Source organism: Semicossyphus pulcher, unplaced genomic scaffold (genome assembly GCF_022749685.1).
Source record: "Semicossyphus pulcher isolate SPU_LCO1_2020_fin unplaced genomic scaffold, fSemPul1.0.p SCAF_12, whole genome shotgun sequence".
Lineage (NCBI taxonomy): Eukaryota > Metazoa > Chordata > Actinopteri > Labriformes > Labridae > Semicossyphus > Semicossyphus pulcher.
The window spans coordinates 23,875,211-23,902,957 of NW_027211626.1; the positions used below are offsets into that span (position 1 = coordinate 23,875,211).

At 39.8% G+C, this 27,747-nt stretch overlaps 2 protein-coding genes across 2 annotated transcripts in view; both read right to left on the reverse strand.

Moving 5' to 3' along the window:
* Positions 1-3,328, reverse strand: part of shtn1 (shootin 1) — a 34,882-nt gene extending 31,554 nt beyond the window's left edge. Inside the window, exons 1-3 of the mRNA XM_069659099.1 lie at positions 3,274-3,328; positions 1,655-1,707; positions 393-453 (exon numbers count right to left, since the gene is read on the reverse strand). Of these exons, the coding sequence (XP_069515200.1) occupies positions 393-453; positions 1,655-1,707; positions 3,274-3,328 (169 nt within the window). The remainder of the gene's footprint in view (positions 1-392; positions 454-1,654; positions 1,708-3,273) is intronic.
* A 1,340-nt stretch (positions 3,329-4,668) lies between these two features.
* Positions 4,669-27,747, reverse strand: part of atp6v1ba (ATPase, H+ transporting, lysosomal, V1 subunit B, member a) — a 36,919-nt gene continuing 13,840 nt past the window's right edge. Inside the window, exons 2-14 of the mRNA XM_069658787.1 lie at positions 26,896-26,951; positions 26,575-26,673; positions 25,221-25,314; positions 24,533-24,610; positions 23,308-23,447; positions 17,084-17,185; positions 15,868-15,965; positions 15,583-15,706; positions 12,125-12,275; positions 11,406-11,488; positions 10,230-10,334; positions 9,923-10,052; positions 4,669-5,337 (exon numbers count right to left, since the gene is read on the reverse strand). Of these exons, the coding sequence (XP_069514888.1) occupies positions 5,195-5,337; positions 9,923-10,052; positions 10,230-10,334; positions 11,406-11,488; positions 12,125-12,275; positions 15,583-15,706; positions 15,868-15,965; positions 17,084-17,185; positions 23,308-23,447; positions 24,533-24,610; positions 25,221-25,314; positions 26,575-26,673; positions 26,896-26,951 (1,403 nt within the window). The 3' untranslated portion in view covers positions 4,669-5,194. The remainder of the gene's footprint in view (positions 5,338-9,922; positions 10,053-10,229; positions 10,335-11,405; positions 11,489-12,124; positions 12,276-15,582; positions 15,707-15,867; positions 15,966-17,083; positions 17,186-23,307; positions 23,448-24,532; positions 24,611-25,220; positions 25,315-26,574; positions 26,674-26,895; positions 26,952-27,747) is intronic.

Consider the following 27,747-nt stretch of genomic DNA (forward strand, 5'->3'; position numbering starts at 1 on the left):
TGTTACTCCTACCATTATAGAGTTACAATAACTACAAGTAAAAGGTGGACTAGTGAATGGCAATATCCTGCATGTTTCATGGCTGCTGAAATTTCAATTTTTCCCAATACGATGAATTCACTCTTTGCATTACGAGGTTAGCTTATTTGTAAAAAAAAGTTCTGTGTCTCTCTTTCTGTCCTTGGCCTTTCCCCTGTTTTGTCCTGAAGACTTTACACTGACATAATATTTTAAATACCTTTTGCTGTGGCAGTCAGTGGAAAGAATGATTTCAGAACTGCAGGGAATCTTTGATGGAAGCTGCTGGCTACGGGAACAAACTGGCAGCTATGTTGAAAAAATGCCTTAATCTCACTTTGTGTGCATGTTCATCACAGGAGAGATAAACTTACCTTGCTGGAACTCGTCGAGTTTCTTGATGGCCTCGTCTCTCTCCTCCTCCAGCCTCTGGCACTAATGCAAAGGAAACAGACAGAAGCTTTAACACAGGGCCATTGCTGTATGGTATGTCGGCCTTACACTTAATGACTTTTCAATGTCACAGACAATTTTTCAAAGATGGATTAAAATCATGAGGTTCAAATAAAATGTAATCATGTTTAATATTATCGCGAGTTTCTGATCTTGCTAACAACCATTGTGTGTGCTCTCTTCGGCACCAAACAGGAAGCATCAAACCAGGAACACAGTGAACATGGACTCAGGCAGGGAGACACCACACACAAGGTGTGAGTCCGTCATGTGTTGTCCTGTGGGTCCTCTTGCCAAAACTGTGCTTACACACAGTTTCGAAGAAAGCACTAATCTACAACATTTATTTCTGCTTTAGCTGCTCTTTCTCCTCCGGGAACTACAGATACCACTGCTGCAAGGCCGACTTAATGTAACTTCTACCACTGTTACAGTTACTTTAGCTAATATAACATTATATTGAATAACATTATATGAACAGAACCAGGAATCAACTCTTTATATATTAGATATTATATATTATGAGACATATTCAATATCCGTCTCTCTCTGGTTGATATTAACCCCGTGATTACAGAGCAGAAGCAGGAGATTGATGTTCTTGTTTAGGTGGATCTTAAATCAAAAACCATAATAGCTAAAACCTTCATTCTGTTTAACGCTGAAAGATAAGGCTTCCTTCTTTTACACCATAACAATGTGCATTCGGTTGTGCAACATTACGTTCTTGCTGGGTAAATCGTGTTGACCACACGTGGGCAGCAGGATGTGGCTGCAATCTGGCCCCAGGAGATCATTGTTTGTTTAAACCTGTTAACCTAGGATGTTGGATTTTAGATCTAGGATCTTAAATAAAAACCATAAAAGCTAGAGTATAATATCTTTTATATTATAAAAAGCGTTTAAGCATGCTCAAAGAAATGACATCAGTATAAGCAAAAATACTAATATAGTTAGTGTAATTATTTTGCTGATGAAAACGTCAAAAAATATAAATTATATTTTATAATTGTGTAATTATGACACATTTCAATACTTTATTCAATTATGTTTAATTGACTTACATATCCCTTTAACCTTTAGCTTAGGTTTGACAAGTCTCTGGGATATGAAGCCTTTCATTAAAATACAGGCACTGTCTGACCATTTTTTTTGCAGAGTTGTAAGGGTTAAAAACACTCACCTCCACGGTTGCAGTCTCATGCTTCCTCTGCAGGCCCTCGTACTCCTGTATGGCTGTAGGGAGCAAAGGATGCCAGTAAGCCATCTCATCAGTAAATTACAATAAAGAAGGGGTCAGTGAAGAGCACAAAAGTCACATCATCCTGTTGAAAAAAAAGGTAGGAACTTCCCCAGCATGTGAGAACTTCTCATTCAGTGAGTAGTGCAGCTCGTGTTCGGGGTCACCTGACTATCATATTGGGGAATGATGAATATGGAAAAAACTCTGATTGTCTGAATGAATGCCTGGGTGTAACTACAATAGTAAGGGGAACTGCTTTCTACGACAAATTTGTATTAATAGAGAAACTGGCTGGACACTGACTTTAACATTACTCCTAATTAATGCCATTTTATGCCAAGTATTTAATTTCACACACTGCTGAAAGAAGTCAGATTTAAGAGGTGTGATGTTAAATTGTCACAATGCATATGTTATAATGCAGTTAGAAAAGACAGTGTACTTTTTCCAACGGAACAACAAGTGTTAATCAGGAACCAAATCCAGCCTCTTTTTGCTCCTCGTGACATTCAGGAATCACAGAACAGGAAGCTGACCAAGGATGCCCTTTTCTGTCAGTGAGGTAAGAATCTATGAATCAGCTTTAAAAAGGAACAGTATGACACTTTTGGGGTATAAGTATAGAGTAAAATATAGCCTGAAGAGTCCAGCAGTGAAATTACCTTAAAGTCTTAAAAGGCATGGTACATTCAAAATCCTCTGCAGTGTGTCATAGAACAGGACATGACCTGCTTGTGTCTGTTTTTCAAAGTTATTCTGTGGTATAACTAAGGCTGCATTAAGAAGTATTCAATATGATATCAGCTGACATGGAAGAAGGGTCGTTTATTGGCTTTATTACTGATTATGATAACAGTTTTTCTTTGTTTCAGTTTTACGGTTTAATAAAACATGTTAAAACTTGTTTTAATTAATTACCACACAGCAGGCTAAAGGAGGAGGTGGGACTCCTTTCTGCCCTTGGCCCTCCAGCAGTTTAACCCGGCCCTAGGTATAAGAAGAACTAAAAACTCAGTCCACTTACTCTACATGGACTTTGGTCATGAAAACACAGCCCATAAAGAAGAGAAAGAAAGCCTCTTTGACACAACTCAGCTAAAGTTGGTGAACAACCACCATGAGTTAAAGACAACACAGTAGCAGCTGTCTCAGTCAGAGTGCAGTGAAGTTTCTCCCTAACAAACAAAAAACTACCATACTAAGAAACAAAGTCATTTAACACATAGCTGTACGCTAACTTCCCCCATTATCCTCCACTAGAGCAAAATATACAACCAGACCCCAACAAACCTTTAACGTAGCCTACATAACAACTGCTTTGTCTATAATGTTCACACATTCATTCAAAGCAGGTGCTTCATGACCTGCGCAGTATTACCAGCTAGCATCCAACGCTAAACTACCCTATATTATTAATTAGGCTAAATACCGACACTTTCTTTTAATTCAAAAGCGAGAGATCATACAGGTGCTAAACGAAGCGACACAGCAACAAAAACTCTCAATGCACATTACTGCCAACAACATTTGAAACTTTCCACAGCTCTAAATAAACTTACCTTTGTTTGACAGCTCTGTAATGACAGCAATTTTATCCAGCTCCTCTGTAGCCATAGCGAGAAAATCTTAAACCGCACTTCAACAGGAAGTGCTTCCACGCGACACACCTGCCAGGTACAGTACATTCCCTCGCACGCGAGCATGCAGTGCAGTGCAAATAAATATACGAAGGACTCATTAGTTGTAAAAGTATTGATTTTCTTTTCTCAGTCCTAAAATTTAAGTATTATGGCACGGTGAAATGACCTGTACGGTTTAAAGTAAAACGTACTCATAACATACTACTGTTATTAAATGGCAAAAATACTTTAATTGCTCTATTTTTGTGGCTTCCTGTCGGCTCTCCGAGACCCCGAAACCGACCTCACTGTGTCGTCTTATGAGATGTCTTATTCCCGGAAATGTATCTTGAGACGAAAGAACAGGTGTAGGCTTCGAGCAAAAAGGTTCATCTTGTATTTACTGAACTTATTAAAGTTTTTCTTATCAATAGACAATGAAGACTGCAGGAAGACTGCAGTTGAAACATGTGAGTGTAAAAAGAAATGAAATTAGTCTATTGATAGGAAAAACATTAACAAGGTGTATCCTTAATGCCAGTCTTTTCAGCATCTATGATGTATTAAAGAGACATGGGGCTTGAAATATTTCAATTATACATAAATACATACATAAATATAAGTTTAGAATATAATTAAGCTTTGAAACGACTCAATCACAGGGGTGTTATTTTGTTAAATGCCTCTTGCCTGATTCACCTTCTAAGATCTTAGGTGGGAGGACACACAAAAAGGGCTTGTGAATGACTGACAAACTGTCTGACCTCAGGAAGATTATCCGTGTTCCTAATGGATTGAATGATAAATATATAGAGAATACACAACAGCATACAGCATATAATTTAATTTATTCATGGACACAAACTCACAAAACCATTATTGTTGCACAACAAAGAATTCATTTCTGCAGACAGATGGGAATGTTTTAATATACTCTTATATACTCGTCTTTCGCAACACAAAACCAACAGCAAAACACAAATCATGTAAACATCAAGTGTATTCTTTCCAGAGCAGATAGAGGAAGCAAGAGGGGCCAAAAAGGGATGAAAAAACTCAAAATGTGTCTGATTACTAAGGATGGTTTCCTCAGCAGGTGGAGAATGGTGATGAGAACATTTGAAGCATGGAAATAATACAGCAGTTGCTTGTTAATAAACAATACATAGGGAGTAGGCAAAAGAAGAGAAATTCACCCTTAGGATCATACCAGTGGTGATATTTATGTTTGGTCTGTGAACCTGCGAGTTTTTGTTGTTCAGCAAATATTCATTCAAAGTTTCAGTTTAGAAAATGACAATCAAGTTGAATCAATATTTCTGACACAATTTCACAATTTGGTATTTTGATAACCTCCCCATGTATACACATCATTGTTCAGATGGATACCTTTTGTTTTCGGCAGGATATGGATATCACATGACATTTATTTTAAAAAAAGAAGAGAGGATCCAGCAGTAACACACCCCAATAAATAAGGACTCATCTATAATTTCAAGGATATGTTCACTTTTTGCAATCAAAGGTAGACATTACAACCACAGACACTTTCCATACACAACGTCTGGACACAGATACGCTACAGTACATCTACAGAGGGGGGAGATTATTGCCCTGTTCTCATTCAGGGAGGGGATGGGGGTGGGTTGGGGTGGGGGTGGGTTGATTCATGAGAAGATGATGACCTGGAGTGGAGAAGGAGGAGGTGAAGTTGGGATGGGTGAGGGCTTGAAAACGTCGGCCTCGGAGCCCCTTGAGGGGCAGGGCTGTAGGGTGAGATGAAAGAAAGGAATAAAAGGGAGAGGAGGATGATGGGTAGAGAGGTGGGTGGGACTAGAACCAGAGCATCCCTCAGTGTGCCTCAGTGACGGGCAGCAGACTCCCTGGGGTAGAACTCAGCCAAGGTGCTCTGAGGAATCCTCTTGAGCATCTCCTTGGGGAAGATTCGCAGCAGCTGCCAGCCGATGTCCAGAGTTTCGTACACCGTCCTGTTGTCGTACGGGCCTGAGGAGACAGAGGGGACACAGCAGCCGGTCAGCAGCCAAATATAATATGAAGAGGGGCTGTCTTTTGCGCTCACCTTCTGTACTGTACATCACGTAAAGCAAAAAACGTATTTAAAGTGGAGGGTAAGGAAGGAGTTTCCAAGGAATTCAGATTTAAATCTACACCAATGGATGTTCTGATGTCTTTTATTCACATATTAGAACATAAAATGGTCATGACAAATGAGCTATTCTGTTCCTCTTTGCACAAGCAGCGTGCACTTATCAACATTTTCATCCCACTGGACCAAAAATTCACTCTAATTTTGCCTCTTTTTTTGTCTCCACTAACTCATGAGAAAAATGTGTGGCTCTTTAGCTGCTGCATTCTACACTATGTTCACAAGCTAGTTGCTAACCTTGTCTGTCTGTTGCTTTGCAAGTAAAGTAAAGCTTTTCTTCTGCTGCTGGATGTGAGGCTAATATTAGCAGATTTCTGCAGCTCATTAAAGCTGAGGGAAAGTGCAGACTTTTTGTTATACTTCGGTACAGCACAGACTCTAAAACTGCCCGTAGATGTGAGTGTGAGCGTGAATGGTTGTCTGTCTCTGTAGCCCTTTTTACACGGCGGTTCCGCCTCAGTGCCGTAACGAAGCTCTGTCCTCATGCCACCTTTGTCATTCTACATTGGACCGTGCAATGCCGGGGTAAAGCCGGCCCAGTGTGTGTTTTTAGATAGCGTTCCAGCATTGCGGAAGCAAAACGTGTGCGAGGTTTAAACAAGCATCAAATACACATACATGGCACTGTTCCGCCCTGCCAGCTCTGCAGTTTACACAGACGGCGTATGGACTCTATTACGCCTCTGTTACTACCTCCGATGCCAGCTCAGAGGCGGAACAACTTCGCCCCACACTTCCGCCTCCGTGCGTTCTACAGAGAAGACGGAACGCAACAGAGGCGTAACAACCCTGCCTTGAACTGGCAGTCTAAAAAGGGCTTGTGTCAGCCCTGTGATGGACTGGGTGTACCCTGCCTCTCGCCCAATGACAGCTGGGATCAGCTCCAGCCCCCTGCGACCCTGTACAGGTTAAGCGGTAAAGATAATGAACAGATGGATGGATTAAAGAACAAGCAGGCCCAAAAATACAAAAACTGAACATTAAACAGTTCAGATTTATCTTAAGAAGTATTATAGGCATTTCTCACTTTTTTGGAGTCATTGTAAAGCCACATTGCCATCTTGCTCATTTTACATTTTGGTGCTTTTATTTCACATTACGATTGTGTACCACATTTTAATTGTTCCTAGATTTGGATTTTATATTTATGCAATACTTTATGGTTAATGCAGAGGTCATTTGTCTGTTTCAGATACCCAGCTGAAAACTAATGAGGACAGAGCATTTGCAGTCAGGGTCCGGTGGCTCAGGAGTTCAGGCCAGCCAAGTCAGAGATCTCTCTTCAGTCCATTCATAAAATAATTAAACTCATGACTTTTTATTGTACTGTATGATTTTTTTTTTACTGTATTGCTACCTGATGTATTTTAAAACTTGATGATTACATGACTTTCATTTTGCTGCCTTTGCAAAGAACGTTGTATCTTGGATGTGGAGAAGTGCTCTATAAATAAAGGTTATTGCAGTCTCTTGGGCTTGTTTTTTACTGTAACGATTTGAGAATGTCTACAACTAAAAAGGAAACAAAAAAATCTACCACACTTATTTTTCACACTGTTTGATTTAATCACTTCTTTTTGGCGAGCTGACATTTTGCTATTTAAACCGGATTTCCTCACAAATGTACTTCAGTATTGCTGGAGGAGTGCGTGATTGCAGTTTCCAACATGTTTTCTTGTGAAAATTTTCAACAATAGGAAAATAACTATTTTTGCTCTGCTGCTTTTTTGTCAGATGTTTGTTAAAGCACAATTTTACCATTTTTAGGAACACTTAATTTCTAATCTAAATCTAAATAAAATCTTATCAGCTAATAGTCTGACGACGACATCGCCTCTGGGGACAACGCTGAACATGTCGGGCGTGTTGTCAGCTGTTCGTGATAAACGACTTCCAGTCAAAGAAACAGTTTTTCTTGTGATTGACTTTGATTAACGGGTCTTTCCTTTGCCGAAATTTCAACTTCATGAAGCAGATTTGTAAAAGTAAAAATGAAGCTTTGTTAGGTCTAGAAAACTATTTTTAAATGCTCGTATGTTGAACGGAGATTGGATCGATCATTTATTGATGCATTCAAGGAAGTCGGGACATCTGAACGGCTTAAGTGATACCGCATCATGAGAATTTATCTCAAGTAGAATTTTGATCTAGAACAGATTGTTAGCTGTTAGCATGCAGATGTCTGTTTATAGAGATTAATAAGAAGGTAAATCGTTGTCAGATAGCCGCTGAAGGGAGCCGGAGCATTGCGCTCCGCCTGCTTTTGCTCTCCACATGGACTGTTTTTCCAGCATACGTCGCAGCCTGCTGATACGTGATTGGTCTATATTAGTCGGATTACAAGCGTACTATAAACGGAAACCAGAACACTTGCCATCCTTAAAATCCACGTCCCTGCCGACAGATTCTTAATTTCTATGTAGAATCTGTAAATGGAGATTATTCCTGGCCTTAAGTCTGGACGCAGTGGGAAACAGCTACCCTAGCTCAGTAAAAGAAATGTTTTCAGTTCAGAATAAAAACTGAAATGTATCATAAGTGTTTATAAGTGACCTTTAGAGGTGTGGGTTGGTGTATTAATATAATGTATTCAAAGCTAGGTTAATCACATGCTAACTCCAACTCCGTACGTATCTCAACTGCAGCTGCTGGACAGAACTTCATCTTGCAGTGAGACATTGTTAGATATCTGTCCTAAAGTCAAACGTGTCCTTGCTGTTGACACGGTTTTATTTTCGCTGGTGGTTGTACTGAAATTGTTCTTTGAATTTAGCTGCTGAAAAAAAAAAAAATATATATTTCTCTCTTCATTTCCCACCTTGTCGTGCCATGATGACTATTTTCCTGTGGAATCCATCAGTGTTCAAAGAGGAAATACAGCTCTGTATATACAGTATTTACCAAGAAGATTAAACCGTCTCAACACTGAGCTTTGTTTAGACACATTCAAGAAAGAGAGACAGAAAAAAAAAAAACAGGTACGCCTCAGCAACAAAGCAGGAAGCTAAACAGATCAATATTTTCCAGGGACAAGAGTAAACTCAGAAATCCAATGAATGCCACTTCAAACAGCATTTTCAAAGCAATGTGCTGTAATAGATGAGCAAAAGAACTCAACAACCTGAAGCACTGTTCTTACTGCTGGTTAATTTTACCACCACTTTACATGTATTCTGATCTTATTTCTATAAGATAATAAGACTTCTGTGGTTTTACTCCGAACACTAACGACAACATTATGAGGCACAACAGGAACTATCTGTCAATTAATCTGTACCTTTAATAGTTAACACTTGAGAGAACTGCAACAGAAGTAAAGAAATGTACAATAGGCGACTGACTCTAAAGGTCATCAAGACAATGCAGGAAAACTGAGTCTTGAAAGCCGACGTGTTCCTCCTCAGAGTCTCAATAACTCAGTTACACTCACAATAGAGTAAAGATTCTTTATGTGGGGTCAGTGATTCATTTCTCCTTGTGAAGCATGTTTGTTTCACCGAGTTAAAATGAAGGTTTACCTGCTACTTTGTGAAAGCAGGGAACAGTCTGATCTGTTCTCGAGGTCTATATGTGGCACAGTGACTAAACCACTAGATATGCTTCAGATCAGAGGTCTCTCGCTCCCACACTGCTGAAATAATACGGCAGAGCTTTTGCTTGAGCTTCTCAATGTTGGACTACCAGCTTGGACAGCATGTGCAGGAGAGCTGGCAGTGTGCATGTAGGTGTCTTAATAAAAACCATACGCTGTGGTGCTCCTGTCGATCTCCTGTGATTGGCAGTTTCACTGTATCAATGAAGGGCTTAAATCTGTTTTACTACAGCGGTGTGAACATAAAGAAAAGCAATATGGCAATGATTTAATTATGAAAAATGTTGAAAGCATGACAAAATAACTACATCCTGATGCAGATTTGTAAAAAAAAATAAAGAAAAAATATAAGTCAAGTATGTCCACAAGATGTCCATTCAGGTAGGCTTTTGCAAATCAATTTAGTCTATTAAATGTTTAAAACATAATAACAGGGCCCATCATAAGTTAGTGCAGCTCAGTCTAATACTTCATTCTAACTGTGGCTGTCTGACCAACAGACTGAAGCCCAAAGGTAGTCCATTTACAACAGTATAAAGAGAAAGACAGCACATCTCATGTTTCAGAAGAAACCAGAGTCTCTCTGATATTTTTTGCTTGATAAATTCCACAATTCATGAATCAATTCAAACATGACAGATGATTTATTTTCTCAAAATTCAATAGTTGGCTAAAAGGCAGGAAGTGAGAAAGGCCTTTGTGATGAGGCAGATAAAACATCAAACATCCCCTATTGTCTATAGCTTGCACTCTCTAAAAAATCTATAATGTGGACATATGACCTCATTAATAATACATAGTTAATAATAGTTAATTTGGTATCTTCTTACCCTGAGCAATAAAGTTCTTCTCAAACTTCTGCAGGAACTCAAGGTAGAGCAGATCATCAGAGGTCAGGGCCTCTTCTCCCACCACAGCCTTCATAGCCTGGACGTCCTTACCGATGGCATAACAGGCATACTGGAGACAAGGAGGGACGTTAATATTATTAATGATAACGGTTCATAAATAAAAGTTTCATCAGTTTCACTGCAACTTGGTTATCAAGAATACTTTTAGACATTATTCTGAAGGGAAAAACAGTAGGTCTAGGTTTCAGGAGGCAGTATTTTGTCAGAATAGGTACAAATTTGTTACCAGCTGGTTAGAAACATCAGCGTGGTCCTTCCTGGTCATCCCCTCACCGATGGCAGACTTCATCAGACGGGACAGTGAGGGCAACACATTGATGGGTGGGTAGATCTGAGAGAAGAGGATCAGATTACAGATGAATACATGACATATACCGATGCAAAATGTGAAATCCAACAGCATTGAGAGGCATTAAAAAAGTAAGGCACCGGGAGCTGCTTTAGCTCAGTCTTTAGAGCAGGTGCCTCATATACAGAGGCTACAGTCCACGGCGCAGCGGGCGCAAGTTAGACTCCACCCTTGGCCCTTTGCTGCACGTCATCCTTCGCTCTCTTCTCCTAATATTTCCTGTCTATCTTCGGCTGCCCTATCGTATATATTGATTTTGCCAGTGAATTGCATCCCACTCTACCAATAATAATGCTGATCCAACTTCAGTAATTGGCAGTGGGACACGTGTGTTTGCCTGGGTCAAGGTCCTTTAGCAGAAGTGAAGTGGTGCATCTGTTAACACCAACATGCCTCTTGTTACATCAGAAGTGATCAGGCCTGATAGCCTGTTGTCTCAAGTTTCATGCTAAGCTTGGCTTGTTTACAGTTTGTTTACACTTCAGTGGCGATTTTAGTATCAGACCTTTAGGGGGGCTCAGCCCACATATTGTCATGTGTATCCATATTCTCTCACACACACACACACACCCAGTCTTAATGTTTATCTGCGTAACAGATTTGATTGGCTGAGTTGAGTCATGTGTGATGCAAATGCTAAAATCACCGCAAAGACAAAAAATCTGTGCAGGTTAAAATATCATACCTTTTGAATAAAGCTTTTTAAACCCGTAATGTTTTATTCTTATGCTGAAGCACCCTTTAAAGGGTCTAAAATCACCGATGCTACACTTGCCTGTTTTTGTGGGTATAGCCTCATAGCCTTGGTCGGTGCCACTCAAACCCTTGCACGAGCTCAAAAGAAATCTAAGAGGAGTGGCCAAACTCAGAACTCAAGGGCAAATAGGGATTCATATCGTGCATGATGTAATTTGAATGAGTGTGCGGGAAATTGTTGATCTATTGGTTAAACATGTGGTACAATAATCTAATGCAGAGAACATATAACTCAGTAAATAGCACCGTCTGTTTATCCCATGTTGTTACTGTTTAAAAGAAATGTCTGATGAGTACCTGTCTGTTGTGCAGCTGTCTGTCCACATACACCTGACCCTCTGTGATGTATCCAGTCAGATCAGGGATTGGATGAGTGATGTCTGGAAGAGGCACAAAAATGTATTTAAAATCACAACATGTCCTATAAATAACCTGCCATTTGTTACATCCTGCAGTAAAGTTAATACATACACTATGCCTCACTTAAGTCTACATTTACAGTGATGTACATCTGAGTCTCTATTCACTTCCCTCTCTGATCAGCAGGCCTTAATATAATGTCAGACGCAGGACGGAAAAAGACAGAATTTCTGTTAGCTTCCCATTTTAAAGACCTTTACTCTAAATCAAGAGGCCGAGAGCCCTTGGGAACACCGGCAGTGTTTAGTAAAAGCCGACACAATCACCTCCCCGTGATGCCGTAATGGGGGACTCCTGTGCGACTAGATACGAGTAGGCTCTTCAGATGCGTTGCTATGGTAACTGCAGGCATCAAAAATGTCTCCATGGTCCATTGGAGATGCCTACTACAGTAATTCAAACAATGACTTGCTGGGGGATTAAGGCGTTTTATGACCAAAGATAGAAATGTATGATTTGCATGACCAACTGAAGAAACCTACAAACATTGTTTTGAATGCTTGAAAAGCATGTTCATGATTCATGTCAGTGTGTCCTTCAAGGCTAAAAGTTGTGAACATTTGAAGCAAAGAAGAAAGTATATCTTCTGCTCTCACCATCGTTGGGCATGGTGAGAATGGGGATCTGGGTGATGGAGCCGTTTCTGCCCTCCACTCGGCCGGCGCGTTCGTAGATGGTGGCCAGATCAGTGTACATGTAGCCGGGGAAGCCTCGACGGCCGGGCACCTCCTCTCGGGCAGCGGAGACCTACAGGTGAGGAGTGGGTGGTGAGTGGGAGGACAACATGAGAGCGGTAAGAAGAATAGGCTAAAGGACAAAGGGTTGTTAACATGAATTTACATTTCATTTCCATCAAATTTGAGACATTTTAAAGCTGCTTTAATCAATTTGGGGGGATCGGCACCTTGTGATGTTACTGCACCATTTTTTTCACCAGGTGGTTACTATCGTTCTCTGTTTGCTGCTTGGTGCTGGACCATAGTTTACAGTGAGCTCTTTTAAATAAAAACAGCTGCCTGCTCCTACAAGTGTGCTAAAAGAAGTTATGAAGCCACGCAGAGCTGATGGGACCGGCTTGTGATATGTGTCCCTCCGCAAAGCCCCTTCACACAAATGTCCAGTTTAGCTGAACAACACTGCAGCAAAGTGTGCTTTTGGCTCTTAGAAAAATAACACCAGGTATAGTAAGAGTTTAGAGGTTGAAAGCAAAAGCACAACAGGGAAAATGTAACAATGCAAAAGCAATGAAAGAAACAGCATGTGTTTTTTTTTGTTTTGTTCTAATGTCAGCCATTAATGTAGCACAACTGGTAAACTGGCCTACGAGATACAGAGGTAACACGCTGTTACTTTCAGTGGAAAGGAGCAGCGTAAAGCCAGCTCACTTTGTACATTTCCTTGAAGTCCAAGCTGATTTATCTTAAGATGAGGTTAACATAAACAGGTTAGTCCTGCTATTACAAAGGTAATAACATTGCATTGTATTATCGTACTCTACCTTAGCTAATTAGCTTTTCCTGCTCATAGAAATCAAGCTATTGACCTTGCTAGCTAGGATGATGTTTTTTATGTTTTTTATTATCAAGGATGCACTTATTTTGTTCATAAAATCACAACTAGCACGACTTTCAAGTCCTAAAGGTTATTGTCTCCAAACCAACCTTCGGGGTTCAGAGGTTATACATTAATTTCATAAAAAAAGAAATACTTTTTCTTTTTTAATAACAAGTAAGGCAAAATATTACAGTGCTATTCTGCAGTAATCTTTGTTGTAAACAAAAACCATAAAGTGTTGGAAGGTCAAGGAGTGATTACTCCTTCTGTATATTTCAGAAGAGGCAGCAGCTGGATGGAAACGTTGCCATTCTTCTTTCTAGCTCTCTACAAAAATGACCAAAAGCAAATCCTTGTTCCTGAAGTCAAGTGACTTCTGAGCAAGAGGGAAATAGAAAATACATCCATTCATCTTCAGATGCAAAGGTTAATGGGCTGGCTAGACACTTGTGAACTGTGGATTCAATGCAAAACTCAACCTTCGCACACGTGAATGCGAACAGAAGTTAAATGTTGATGTCCTCCTGGCTCTTTGTGTGTTCTTAAACAGCCCTCAAGCTGTCTGAGTCTTAGCAGACGACTGGTGCACGAGCATGTGCCAAGGTTATGGACAGCACATACAAGAAGGGAAAACGCATATGCACATGGAACATTTAAAACCCTGCATTGTGCCGCCGGCATATTGAGACAGCAAACTGTACAACATAAAAGGATTATTACAGACACACAACAGAGTGAGTCAAGAGAGTCTGACTCCTCGCCACGAGGAGAAAAGAGGGCCGAGAGGGGGGGGCCGGGAGGGGAAACGTTTCTTACAGGAATGAAGGACACGTTATCTTCTCTTTCAGCAGGGAGCACAAGACTTTACTGAGTCCATCACCTCTGTGCTAATGCTGCAGATAATTTACATCACTGTGTTATGTTGACGCACGGTTTGGTGCTTCAACTGCTGCCTGGGTCAGAGAGGGCTCAGCGTGTACCATACAATTAACACATTTTCTGTATGTTAATATTTTGAAATAATAGAGCAGTGACATAAAAGCAGATGGTTCTTCTTTTAGGTAACATTTTTTCATGATAATTCTGATGACCAAAAAAAGATCAGAAAAATATACAGTCGACCTAAACTGGCCTGCTGTCCCAGATACCCCTTAGAGCTCCAAATAAGGATTCATGTGCCTATAAAACCGTCCCCCGCTCACTATTTCCTCCTGTTTAAGTCACTTTTGTAAAAAAAAAGACAGACCAGCTGCCTAAGAAAATGTATGAACAGCTTTTAAAACTGACACTACAAGGGCACTGATTGCAGGTTCGACTCCCGGTCTGCCGATCATTTGGTGCATGTCATCCCCCACTCTCTACTCCCAACATTTCCTGTCTATCTTCAGCTGTCCTATAAATAAAGCAAAAGGCCAAAAAAAATCATCTTAAAAAAAAAAATTAAACAAACAAAAAAAAAAACTGACACTACATACTGGATGTGTTTTTTTAAGATTCATTAGGAATCAATGGGCTTTGGGCAGAGAGTCACAGAGGGGGTTAGAGCAGTCAGAAAGCATTGAGGGACTTGCACAATATTGGTTTCTGTCTTTTCATGTGATTTGCTGAATAAGGGCCGGACCATTATGGGTTTTTGAGATTTTAGAGGTCAAAACCTCAACTATTCTTCAACTTCAACTATTGCCAATTTTGCGGCCTATCTAGAGAATCTATTAGTTTCTAAGTGGATTGTGCACAGAATATGCATCACTATGGATGTGTAAAGGTACTCAGAAGGCTGCTTTATAAAACATAACTTCATAACAAAATTAACTCAAGTGCCTACCTGCCTACCTGCACGCCCTCATCCAGGTCTACACTCCTTCCCGCCCACTACACTCAGTCAATGAAAGGCGCCTGGTACTCCCATCACAACAGGGCCCTAAGTCGATCACTAGACTTTTCTCCTCTGTAGTCCCCCGGTGGCGGACTGAGTTACCAAACTCTATTTAGTCTGCAGAGTCCCTTTGACCTTTAAGAAGAAGCTAAAGAAGCTCTTTCATGAACACCTCTGACCTTAATGATATTGAAGCTATTGATGATGACGACATTGAGGATGCTGTTGATGATGATTAGGATATTCATGATGATGATGATGATGATGATGAAGAATATATTGACCTTGTTGATGATGATTAAAATAAAATTAATTAAAAAACACCCTGTGGCACCAGTGTCCCATCGCACTTGTAGCTGTTTGTTGGCACTTACTGACTGTGTCCCCTGACAAAAGCATCTGCTAAATGAAACTGTAACATTGTAAGTGCTGACCACCGTGTGCGCAGCTTTGATGCTCTGCTACATATGACTGCAGAGTGTATTGTAAATGAGGGACTTTTCTCTGCTTTGCAAACTATTATGAAGATTGCTTTCTGCATTATATGTTCTGTTAAAAAATATATCTGAAAACATTTACATTAAACATTACAATATGTCTCAGACAGCGGAGTTGTAGCCGTACCTCTCTCAAAGCCTCAGCATAGGAGCTCATGTCAGTCAGGATGACCAGGACGTGCTTCTCACACTGATAGGCCAGGTACTCTGCTGAGGTCAGCGCCAGGCGAGGGGTGATGATACGCTCGATGCTGATTGGTTACACAGAGAAAAGTTATTCTACTGTACACATAACGTGATTTGAGAATAAGAAGCCCATAAACAAAACACCGTGGTTATGATTATATAACAAAATAGAAAAACTGGGACTGTCTTCAGTAATTTGCTGACATTTTTTATGAATGAATCTTACGTGGGGTCGTTGGCCAGGTTGAGGAAAAGGCAGACGTTGTCCATGGAGCCGTTCTCCTCAAAGTCAGACTTGAAGAAACGGGCAGTTTCCATGTTGACCTAAGAGACAAAAGACATGAATGATAATTAACACTAAGGCACACTAAGGCACCTAATGTGAAAGATGCTTAATAAAGGCTTAAACATAAGAATTTCACACATCAAATATAGATCATTACTGGATGGCACATGGAGGAAGTAATGGTTCTTGATTGATGCAATTTAGGTCAAAACAAATACTCCTTCTTGGAAGTCATACCAAGCAGGAGCATGACTTAAATGGGATGGTGGGAAGCAGGGAATCCTTACAACTGATAATATGGAAATTGGGATTTTTGCTTAGAAAAAAAAACTTACCGGCAACTGTTCTATTTCTATTTAAACATTTTTCTTTCTTATCTTATTATTCTTCCAGCTTCTTGACTAAAAAACTGACCAAAAAATTTAGTGTAGTTTTACAAGACTTAAAACAACGTGCAGCTTTTGGGTCAAATCCAGACAAACAATATGAGTAAAACTCGTCTTTTGTTTTCAGGATTAAGACTAAAACTAAAAATATTTTTAAAATGAATCAGGACTCATTTAGTCAAAGCCCTTACACTCTGAGTAGCCAAAGGCTCGTGTTCACGTTATTGTCTTACCATTAAACAGATGCATTGCTTTAACTGTGTGCACGTTGTCCTTTTAAAAATACATGTGTTGACGTGTATAAATCCCTATTCACAGTGCTTTTCCACTCTCCTGCTAGACTTACCACATTCGGGCGTGAATTGGAGAAGTGGAAGACGGAAGGATTAGCATTTAGCAAGTGAAGCAAGTGTGTGTGTGTGTGTGTGTGTGTGTGTGTTATGGAAGAGGTCAACCTGTCACAATCGGGGCATTACAGCAGACAGGAGGCGCAGCTGAGGAGGAGAGAACTTGATACTGCGAGGCTGACAGCTCTAAAGGGGCCTGTTGAATTAGTAACCTGTCTACATGGCTGGGGGATATGCTCAGAGGTGCAGAAGTAACGAGAGGGACTTAAAGGTTAAATCACCTCACACCTGGTGAATAAAAGACAGAGAGCAGTGCGGGAGAGAGGGGACAGGGTGTCACGTCAGGGTTAAGAGGGGGATTAGAGTCACAGATGGGGGGTGGATGAACAAGTGTCCGCTAAACGCTGCAATTTGTCCACTTACTCCCATGGCTGCGAAGACAATGGCAAAGTTCTCAGCACTGTAGTCCATCACATCCTTGGACTTCTGCACAAGGCCGGCCTGGCGACAGATCTGGGCAGCAATCTGGGGAAAAACACACAGGAAGACTTGGTAAAAAAAATGATTGTATAGACCTCATTCTATTGTCAACCCGAGGATGTAAGATGGAGTAGTGAGAGAACTGGAATATTTGATGGTGAAAAAATGAGAAATCTTTGATCTTAGTGTTTTGTCGACCAGTATCTAACATGGAAAAGGCGTTCTTTAAAAGTCATCAAAATCTGAGGTTGTTGACTTGACCTCTGTAGTAATTACCTGAAAATGACAAGCATTCATGCATTCTTGACAGGACTTTCAGGTCATAAGACATTAAAACTAACAAGCCAACCAAATGTTTCCATCTTTCCTACTTTCTGTCTGTTTCTCGGCTACAAGAGCACTACTTTCTCATAAAGAGAAAAATCTTGGGGAAAAAAAAAAAAGTTTCATTTAAGAAAGTTTTGAAAGTTTAATTAAACAGCTGGCCATCGTAGTTTAGAAAACATTGAACAACTTTTGGCAGTGAATGCACAGTTGGTGCTGTTGTGCATATTTGGGGCAGCAGGAGGGTGAATGTGCTATTGAGCTATAACATATATAAATATATAATATATATAGTGTGTATGTTCATGGTAATGACAGAACAGGTCACTCAATGCGTTTATTCATGTGTTTGATTAGTATCTTATTCCTCTGTGCTGTATGAGTCATATTTACAGAAAGTCTGGCCCCTCTCACATTCTAGCCAAGGAGTGTCGATTTTCAGGGATTTTCAGAAACAAACAAAGATGGCTTCCTTGGAATGTTCTAAATCTACTACCACACAAGCGGTAACCTCCAGTGTTGAAAAATGAAGCCAATGCGGAAGTGCAAAAAACTGCAGTTCCTCAAGTGGCCACTTGAGGCTGGCTCCAGAAAACAAGAAATAACAGCAGATGGGAAAATGCCAATTTTTACAGCAGAAATAAACATGTTTACAGCCAAATAGAACGAAACTGACAACTTTGAGACTATAACTTTAAGTTCGCTAAGAATTGGTGAAAATTTTAGATTTGATATGTCATGTGAATGGATGTTGCACAATAGCTCAAAGCATACTGGAAATTTTCAATCAAGTAGCTCCTGCAGTACGTTTCATATGAACGTATGAAAGTTTGTGAGGTCCTACAAAAAAGCTTTTGGAGCCATATCCAAAAACCAAACAGGAAACAATTTTTTATTGATTGAAGAGTCATTGATTATTAAACGTTGTTTAAGATGTGGAATTTCCTCCGATGTCCCTTCCGCGGTGTCACAGAGAATTTTCTATTTTAAGGAAGTTGTTTAAAAAACACATCTCTATGCTTATATTCAGTCTTTATTATGCAAAGTATTGGTAAGAGGATTGGTAAGATGTAATTTAATTCACATGAAACTTACCCTGTGTGGTTTAGACTTGATGTACAGCAACATAAAGAATGTTTCTTTGTTTATGTTCATTAAACACACGGGAACTGACATTCACAAAGTTGTAAGAGCCAGTTCAATGCTGCTTGGAGCTTTGATTAGTAGATCAATTCATTGTTGCTTTTAGTCTTTTTATGGAATAAGTTTAAAATAGAAAATATCACTTTATACTTTAATGTTTTCAGTTAAAAGGCTTCACACAGACAGATTTCTCCACCTTCTGTTCTTTCAATAATTTGTTACACAACAAATCACAACCAATTGCTCTCCTGCAACTGATTAATTGAGCCGAGTGAAGAGTCTTTGTGATAATTTGTGGAATGAAAGAGGAATTTCACGCTTATCACATTATGTCATGGCCACCGTGTTGATCCAGCCTGACCTCTCCATGCACCCCGGGCTCAGGCACCTGGCCCATAGAGGAAACCAGCACATGAGTGACCTCTGTGACATGTGCTTAATGAAACAACAAGCAAAGTTTTCACACCATCCGGATGGCACGACAGGCTGCTCGCCATTAGGCGGACAACACAAGCCACGTTTGTTTGGCCTGTTCTACAGTGGGACCCTTATGATCATGCTTTTTCAAAGTGCGAGGGAGATTTGGAGTTGACTGCTGTATTTGTTCTCACAACATATTAAATGGTGGGAGAAAGTGATGCTATGACAGATCTGCTCAGTAAGAATCAGGAGTTTGTTTCTTTATTATCTGCCTCTGTGAGTGTGGGATGTTTTGTAGAGCTGAGGGGACTTCAGATTCCTAATAATTATTATGTAGTCATTTGAGTTAAAGTTAATAAAAACAACAAAATATGACATTTGAAATTTGACATATTGTTACATCCCTACTCTGTGTGTGTCCTCTTTTTAAAGCACTGAGATCAGCTAATTTAAATAGGAGATTTAACAGTTGTTTCTTGCTTTGGAGAGCAGCCAGGCTGATAATGAAACAAATGCAGTTTGTCTTTCGTTGTTTAAAGTAAATGTAAAGTCATCGGCAACAATAAAACAACTTCTATCTTTCTCTGTTCGTTACTCTTTATCTCCCACTTGAGCAAAAACTTCTTCAAAACCTGATTTCTATAAGTTCATTTTTACATCTTGAATTTCTATTTGGATTTGGGGGGGAAAAACTTGCACAATTGTTCCCTGTGTCAAGGTGCTCCATTTTCTGGCTATAATAAGTTCAAAGTAAGGCATTAGTGGATATCAAAACATCTCTCAAATAGGAGAAGAAATACAATGTTGTTACTGTCTGACAATGATTCGCCTTTGTCAGACTGTAATAGCATTCAATTTTGTCCCTGAGCATTGGCGTGTTAAGGGCTGTATAAGTGAAGAAGAAAACAGGGGTCAACACTGGTTTCTGAATCCTTATTTTAGCTGAAGAGCATCAAAGACAACCAATGGCCTCACTCAAGAAACTTCAATTGTGCCGGGGTACTTTAATGGATTAAATCCATCAATTCTGTTTTCCAAAATACAACAGAGTTTTCCAAGTTGCCATTGTTGATTTAATTTTCATGAATGAATAAATTAACTTTTTTTTGCCTTGGGACTTTTTCCAAAGCGTTCCCACTTAAGCTTAAGTATTGTGACAACAGCCTCCAACTAGCTGGAAATAACAGATCACTTGCCTTCTTTAAATATGACCTGATCTTTGTTGCTTTAATTACCACTCAGATACAATCCAACTGAGTGTATGGCACAGTCTTCAGTCACAATGATAAAACACTTGAAGCAGAGATCAGAGTTCAGTGAATGCTTTTCAAGCACAATGAGTTTGGTTGAAGTTTGGGTTTCTTTACAGACTCAAAACTTTTACTTCACCTGAACTTCTTTTACACAAAGTGTGTCTTCTTCATATACTGATATATTCATACATTTGTCTAACAAATATGTCGGACAGTCTCTTTGTCCGTCGTGAGCGTGAAAAACACTTCCTCAGAGTCACAGGACACTGAACAGTTGGAGTTCTGCTTTCTAGGCAAACAGCTGACACACACAAATGACCTGACTCATCAACTTTAAACGTTTCCATTGTTTGACTCGGACAGAAATAAAAACCAAATTACCCAAAAGCTTTTATATTTGGTGTTTGGCATTCTAGGCGGAAACGATTTTTATCTCATTAAATATTCATTGTAATTCTTGACCTTGGGACCACAAGTACCCACTTAGCTTCAGAAAGAAGAAGCAGAGTTTAAAGCCAGTTTGCCATTTGCAAAGAAATTATCGAAAATAAAATAGGATTAGACAAGTTAATACACTGAGATAGTTGAGTTCTGTTTTAAAGAATATAATATGCATTGTTTTGCATGTTGTTTAACTGACTTGGATACTGTTATTAGAACTATGAACATCCCAGCCGACACTAAATGATGGATCACTGTAGAAAAGCTGTAGACTGTTGAATATTATTGCATAATGACATTTAACAGTAGATTTTTTTCACTTAAACATTCCCTGATTTTTAACCCCACAGTGACTGTGACACTTCACACTACAAGGATCCAAAACAGGGTTTCCATAAAAATACAAATCTGTGCCGGTCCACGTGTCCTGGAAGCTTTCAATGTTCCAGACAAATGGGTGAAATTATGGTCAAATATTATCTGCATTTATTTAGCTTAAAAACAATTGATAGGCAGGCTATATCAAAGGCGTAGAATTGGGTAGGGAAATTATTGAATTGTCCCTAAGATAATTTTGTCCAAAAATTAATATTTGATACACGTAATGTTGCACTTTCAACCTGCAGAGGAGTAGTGCACGAGACAGCGATCACTCCGTCACTGTAAACAAGGACTCCCCTCTACAGCTCACAGGAGCCGGGTACACCAACTGTGTGTTAAAAAAAAAAAAGCACCTGCAGGGCTGTCTGTCCGACGCATGCTGCAGCTGAGGGGAGAGCTCTTTCGAAAACTTTCGATCAACTTACTGTCCGATCACGGATGACTCTCTCTTGTTTTAATGCCCTTTTATTTGCATTATTTGCATATTTGCTGCCATTGTGTTTTTCTTTTAAGTTTTGTGACTGTTACCGTATGTTTTACCGTAGATTTAAGTGTGACTTTCTAAACTTGCTCCATCCTAGGGGTAAAAGATACATCCTGGTGCAACACAAACAGGGCTTAAGTCTAACTGTTGCACAGGGCGTAATTTAAAGTAGTAACTTTCAGCTCCAAGTCGGATGTAATGTAACACCCAGGAGTACGCCCAGTTGGTGTACTTGGCTTCACTAACTTCACTAAACTGAAATTTATACAGCGGAACATGTCTCATGCTCAAATGACCATTTTCTGCGCTGCGTCCGCACTGTCCACGTGCACTCTCTCTCGCTCTCTCTTTCCCTGAGGGAGTGCAGTTCGTTATACATACTAATATTAATGAATATATATGAATCGGGATAGCCTAAAATTCACTGAAATCCCTGATGAGGACTACGCAGGCCGTGTAGAAATTCATGTCATCACAGCGCTGGCATCTCGTGCGCTTGTGGCATCAATGAGAGGGGCTGCTGGTGCTGCAGACACGTCCTCGCCGGTAAGTCCTTTGCCAAAATGACCAATAATGGTTCGGATGGCTGGTTTAGCATATTCCTGAAGCGCTGAGGGGACGAAGTTATAATGAATCTGTGATATTTTTTTGTTAAAAATATATTATTGTCACTGCTCATTATGACCGGTGGATTTTTAATGTCGGACTTCAACAGATTTTACCACTAAAAAAACAGCAATTACCGGATAACAGAAACCCTGATCCAAAGAAACAGAGATAGGCTGCGTTTGAACACCTTTACTTCCTTTTAGAAAAATAAAGTTAGTAAGTCCAATTACAAGTTTTTCAAATGCAGTATGTCAAAAATACCTCCAAGAAAACTATAACTCAACAATAGGGCTGCACGATACATCATTTAACAAACGCAACTGCTATGTGCGCATGTGCAATAGTCACATCGCAGGACGTGCAATAGTGAAGCAAATTAAGTGAAACATGTCAAGCTGCTACTTGTTGCTTTATAGTTGCTCTGTGTGTCACCTGTCACAGATCATGTCGGCGGGATGATCGAGGCAGACGCTCCTTTACGCGAGGTGGCTCATAAGCAAGTGCAGTCCCGTTATCAACGGCACCTCATCTCGGTGCTGGTTCATGCTGTGGCTACATAGACGAACCATTTATGGAGCAGAAGTGCCACGCAGTGATAACTTTTAGCGGTGACACAAAAGTCACCGTCACTGGGCTGATCACGCTCCAGCCCTACTCAACAAGATTCAAATTATATGCTATGGACTGCGACTGATGACTAAGCAAGAGATCATTGTTAAAGGCGCACGACGAGGTAGTGTAATGTAAGCATATTGATTTTATATAAGGGGCAGCTGCAGCAATTACTGTTTTTTAATTACCCACAACTAAATAACTACTGAGAGTTCTGAGGAAAGTCAGGTGTTTAAAGCTAGTAGCAGCTAACGTAGCCTTGAGCCTTTAGCCGGCAGCCGAGGTGAGGAGTGGGCTACAAAGGTCTGACTAGGAAACTCCACTACACCCTTTTCTCATTGTCACTTGAGTCAGCATCAAAGATGAAAGACTATATCACTTGAGGTCATTAGTGACATTTCAATCAGCTCTAGGCAAACACTCAAACAACACTAGGCCTTATACTACTTCTTTCACATTGTTTCTGTCCCTGATGAAATAAACTGGGTTGGTGGTCTCACCTCATTGTGGGGCAGCCCAGCAGCAGAAAAAATGGGGATCTTCTGTCCTCTGGCGATGCTGTTCATGCCATCGATGGCTGATATGCCAGTCTGGATCATCTCCTCGGGGTAGATACGGCACTGAGGATTGATGGGCTGACCTGGAAAACAGACAAACAGCTAGAAACTCCAAGACAAGCAAAGGCACACTTCCCTGTTCATCCCACAGGTGGTAGACACTTGAAAGGAAAGCCCAAACATATTAATGCAAAACAATAATGATGTAATACATCAGCTGTCTATGTTTATGAAGCCAATATTTTTCAGTTGTTGCTGACGGCACTCGTCATCTTATAGTTCCTAATGTAGTCACAAGATCTGTGAGGTCAATGACATTGAATAAAGAAACATAATAAAAGTGAATAACATAAAAAAGGACATTATTATTAGCGGCAGTGTAAATGATGGAGTGGAAAGTGTGATTAGATCATCTATGTGACCAATATGTGGAATAAATATGATGACTTTTTAGAAGTTACAAGTTAACATGTGTCTTTGGGTACCCAGAAAAGCACTCTATTAATGTATAATAATGTATTATTACCTCCATCAAGGAGGACATGTTTTCATAGCCGTTTGTATTTTTTTCAGCAGAATTACAGAAAAACTATTGGTCTGATTTTTAGGAAACTGGGTAGAAGGGTAATGAGCGGGCCAATGTTTTCATTTTGGACTGGATCTAAATTGGACCAAATTATAAAACCAGTCTTTAAATAATAGCAGATTCAAGTCACGAACAACTACAAATTTTGTCCTCTTGAACATGCAGTTAAAAAGGGTAAAAAAATATAAACAGTTTTTAAAACAAGGTCCAATATATACAAATGTACATTTACATATTTTGTTACAAAACTAGCCAAAGTTCTCAAAAACTAAATGTAAACTCTGCCTGATTTAAATGGTCTAAAACTGGCACAAAACAAATAAGTAATGATGTTTAACACTCTGCCCTGTTGCCGCACAGCCATGTAGGAGATTTAACGGTGTAGTAACATGTCTTAATACTTTTTATTGTGCTTTATCGTTATGAAAGAAGTTCACGTGTAAAATGTGTACGATTGCACATTTGTAAGAAGCATTTATGAAACAGCTTTCATAATGTAACATATTTGTAATAGACATCCATTTGGCTGAGAAGATATGGTACAAGAAGATACTTCAGGACAACTGGTTATTGAGGTCGTACCCATGATGTCCAGGTAGTCCTCAGCCAGCACGCTGGGTCCACGGTCGATGGGTTTGCCTGAGCCGTTGAACACGCGCCCTGAAAGAGGAGGATTTGTTAATTTGAAGACAAGAAGAATTTAAGGCTGTGATTTGATAAATAACAACTATTTGGATTATCTGGAAGTTGATTCAAAGATAATTACTAAGAAACAGAGATAAAACGAAATTCATTAGATGACACTTCCAACCACATCTGCTCTATTCTGTTTTGAGTAAGACTCTAAACAGTTAAGAGTGGCTCTGATGGCTCTTGTCGAGTCTACAAGTAACAAGTAGAAGTAATTATAAATTCATGGACGTGATTAATGATACTTCAAAAACAAAAGCAGATTTACTTTCTACTGCTATTCAAATATATGTAACCTTGTGCTGTACTGAGATAATCACACTGATTGAGACATTCAAGAACAGTGAGGAAAAAAGGTTGGATTCAGCGCTGTTCTGCTTTTAACATTGACTGAACAGATTGAAAGTGTAAGTAAAATAAGCACATTTGCAGAATATCAATTTTAAGAGCGATTTTCTCCTCTCTGTGTTAGAATGATAGATGTGATCTGTGGACTAATAGCAGGATTTTTTACTTTATTTAGTGGGCTGTTATACCCAAATGTGCACGCGACAACAGTATGAAATCAGGTTGCACATACCCAGCATGTCCTCTGATACTGGTGTACGCAGGATATCACCAGTGAACTCGCAGGCTGTCTTCTTCGCATCAATACCTGATGTTCCCTCAAACACCTGAACGCACACAGACATGACAAGTTATTAAAAATAAATCTCAAGACAGTGACAGATATTTGCCAAAAACACAAAAGCATTGATAGACTGAAATTTGACCTGTTCATGGTGCTAGATTCAAAGTCGGGAGAATAAAACAGTTCATCTTCTAGGGACCATGAATGTGTGTAGCAAATTTATACCAATCCATACAATAGTTGTTGAGATCGTTCAACAACAAAAAACAGTCTTCTGAAACCATTTATGTCTGTACAGAATTTCATGGTTATATCCTATCCTTATATTATAATATATAGTTTAGGCCAAAGTGTTGGACAGATGGACTCGGGGACTGACAGATAGTGTGACAACAGATGTTACGGAGCATGGGGCAACGGAAGTGCAAATGGATCTGGATATTCCAGAATAAAACCTGGGAAAATCCCAAATAATAAACAAACAAAAACAACACAACATCCACTTAAACGGCACCTTTAACCTTTCCTTTCCTGAAACATGCAATGTCACATCCTGCAAAACCCCACCATCAAAGAGAGTATCATGTTTTTAAAGCATGACTCAAGACTATGTCTTCTTTAAGTACATTCATATGGTTTTCAAAGTGATAATCTTGAAGATTTTCATGTAATTAAATGTCTGTTAAGTCACTATCTATCACCGAATGAGGTAACTCAATGTTGATTGAGCCTATGGCCCACTGTTGAAAGCCATTGCATTTGCAGTATATAGTATAATTATGGACTGGGTGTCTGAGGCGACTTTTACTGAAAAAAAATCACAAGCAGCGCCCAGATAGTGACGCGTTTCCCATCAGCCAGCAGTGGTTGGTCTGCCAGAGAGGGTAGGCGGAGCTAAGGGGCTGCTTTTCCGGTCTCTGCAAGTGTTGCGAGTAAACAGTAATCTACTATGGCTGAACAAACAAAGAAAAGATCGATGACTACAAATACAACTTCAAAAATATGTGAAAATCCAAAGAAAAAGAGACATACTCGACGCTCAGATGAAGGCAAACAGTCTAAAAAGGAATCAAGTGTTACAGCCGGAGCCAACCGTGGACGTCACACATTCAACATTGTCTGGATATCTGGGTCCCACAATTACAGTTTATTGCCATAGGTGACGCCAAAGAGAACAAGACTGAGATACTCGAGATTATTACTTTAAGGGAAAAACGAATTGTTACTCAAAGTAGAATTTGTTAAAAATATAAGCAGCAGTGTTAATGGGTGCCAGTTGGTCGGCGTTGATTCTGTTTCTCACCTGCACAACGGCCTTGCTTCCAATCACCTCCAGGACCTGCCCACTCCTCTTGGTGCCATCCGGCAGAGTCAGGTGAACAATTTCAGCGTACCTTGGGAACTACAAAAAACATTTCATTCAGTTTCACTAGAGTTGTCTGAAAACATAATTTATATTATACATAGAGGGTAAATCTAAAAATACATGTGTTGATTTACATTTGAGAACAAGTCGTTCACAGTTTGACTAGTGGTGATGTTGTTCCAACTTCATTAAAACATTCTAAAAATGTCCACAAAAGAGTAAACATAAATAACAATGCAGTATTACTAATAGTCTTACCTTCACATTATCCAGGATCACCAGAGGTCCATTTACCCCGGACACAGTGGAGTAAGCTGAAAAAGAGGAGAGTCACATAGTTTATTAATTCCATTATGTCCACAGGCTACAGGGCAGGAGAATAACACAATACCGAAAACATTCACGTTCAGTCCCTTGTGCAGCTGAAGCCACAAATAGACATGGGAATAAATACACTTCCTTACAGCCAACACTGTTAATAATCACCAGCTGACCTTTCATGGTGAGTTTTAAACAGCTTTCATGCACTTCCTGGCCTAAATGTCAAAGGCAGGCAAAATGTCAGGGAAAAATGCATGAAATTAACCTGTTCACATAATGTATGGTTGGTATAATAACACAGGCACATATTCAGCTTGGATGAAGTTCAGTGGGAATAGTCTGCGGCCCTCCCCAACATTAAACCGTAATAACTACAGCAAGATGTACTGCAGGAGCCTCATCAAAGTCAATGAAAAATGCACATCATACATGTCACCTTGAGCTGTAACACTGCACAGTCTTATTTCCATGAACGCCAGCAAGCGTGTATCGCCACTGCCAAAGTCTAAACAATGAACGAACTCACCAAAAAGAGGACTCTTGCTTAAGCAGGTTATTGAAACTTAATATGACACAAATCAGAAAAAACTCTGCTACTGTTATAAAGGTTTATTTGCCGTATCATGAAAGTAAATTAAGACGAAACCTCTGTCGACACTGCCGATGTGGGCGCAACTTGTGAGCAAAATGCTAATGACACCGAAACCAATGGAAGCACCATGAGCAACAAAGAAAATGGCTTACTTAACCTACTGTACGTTAGCAGTGTCCTCATCTCTATAAACACTT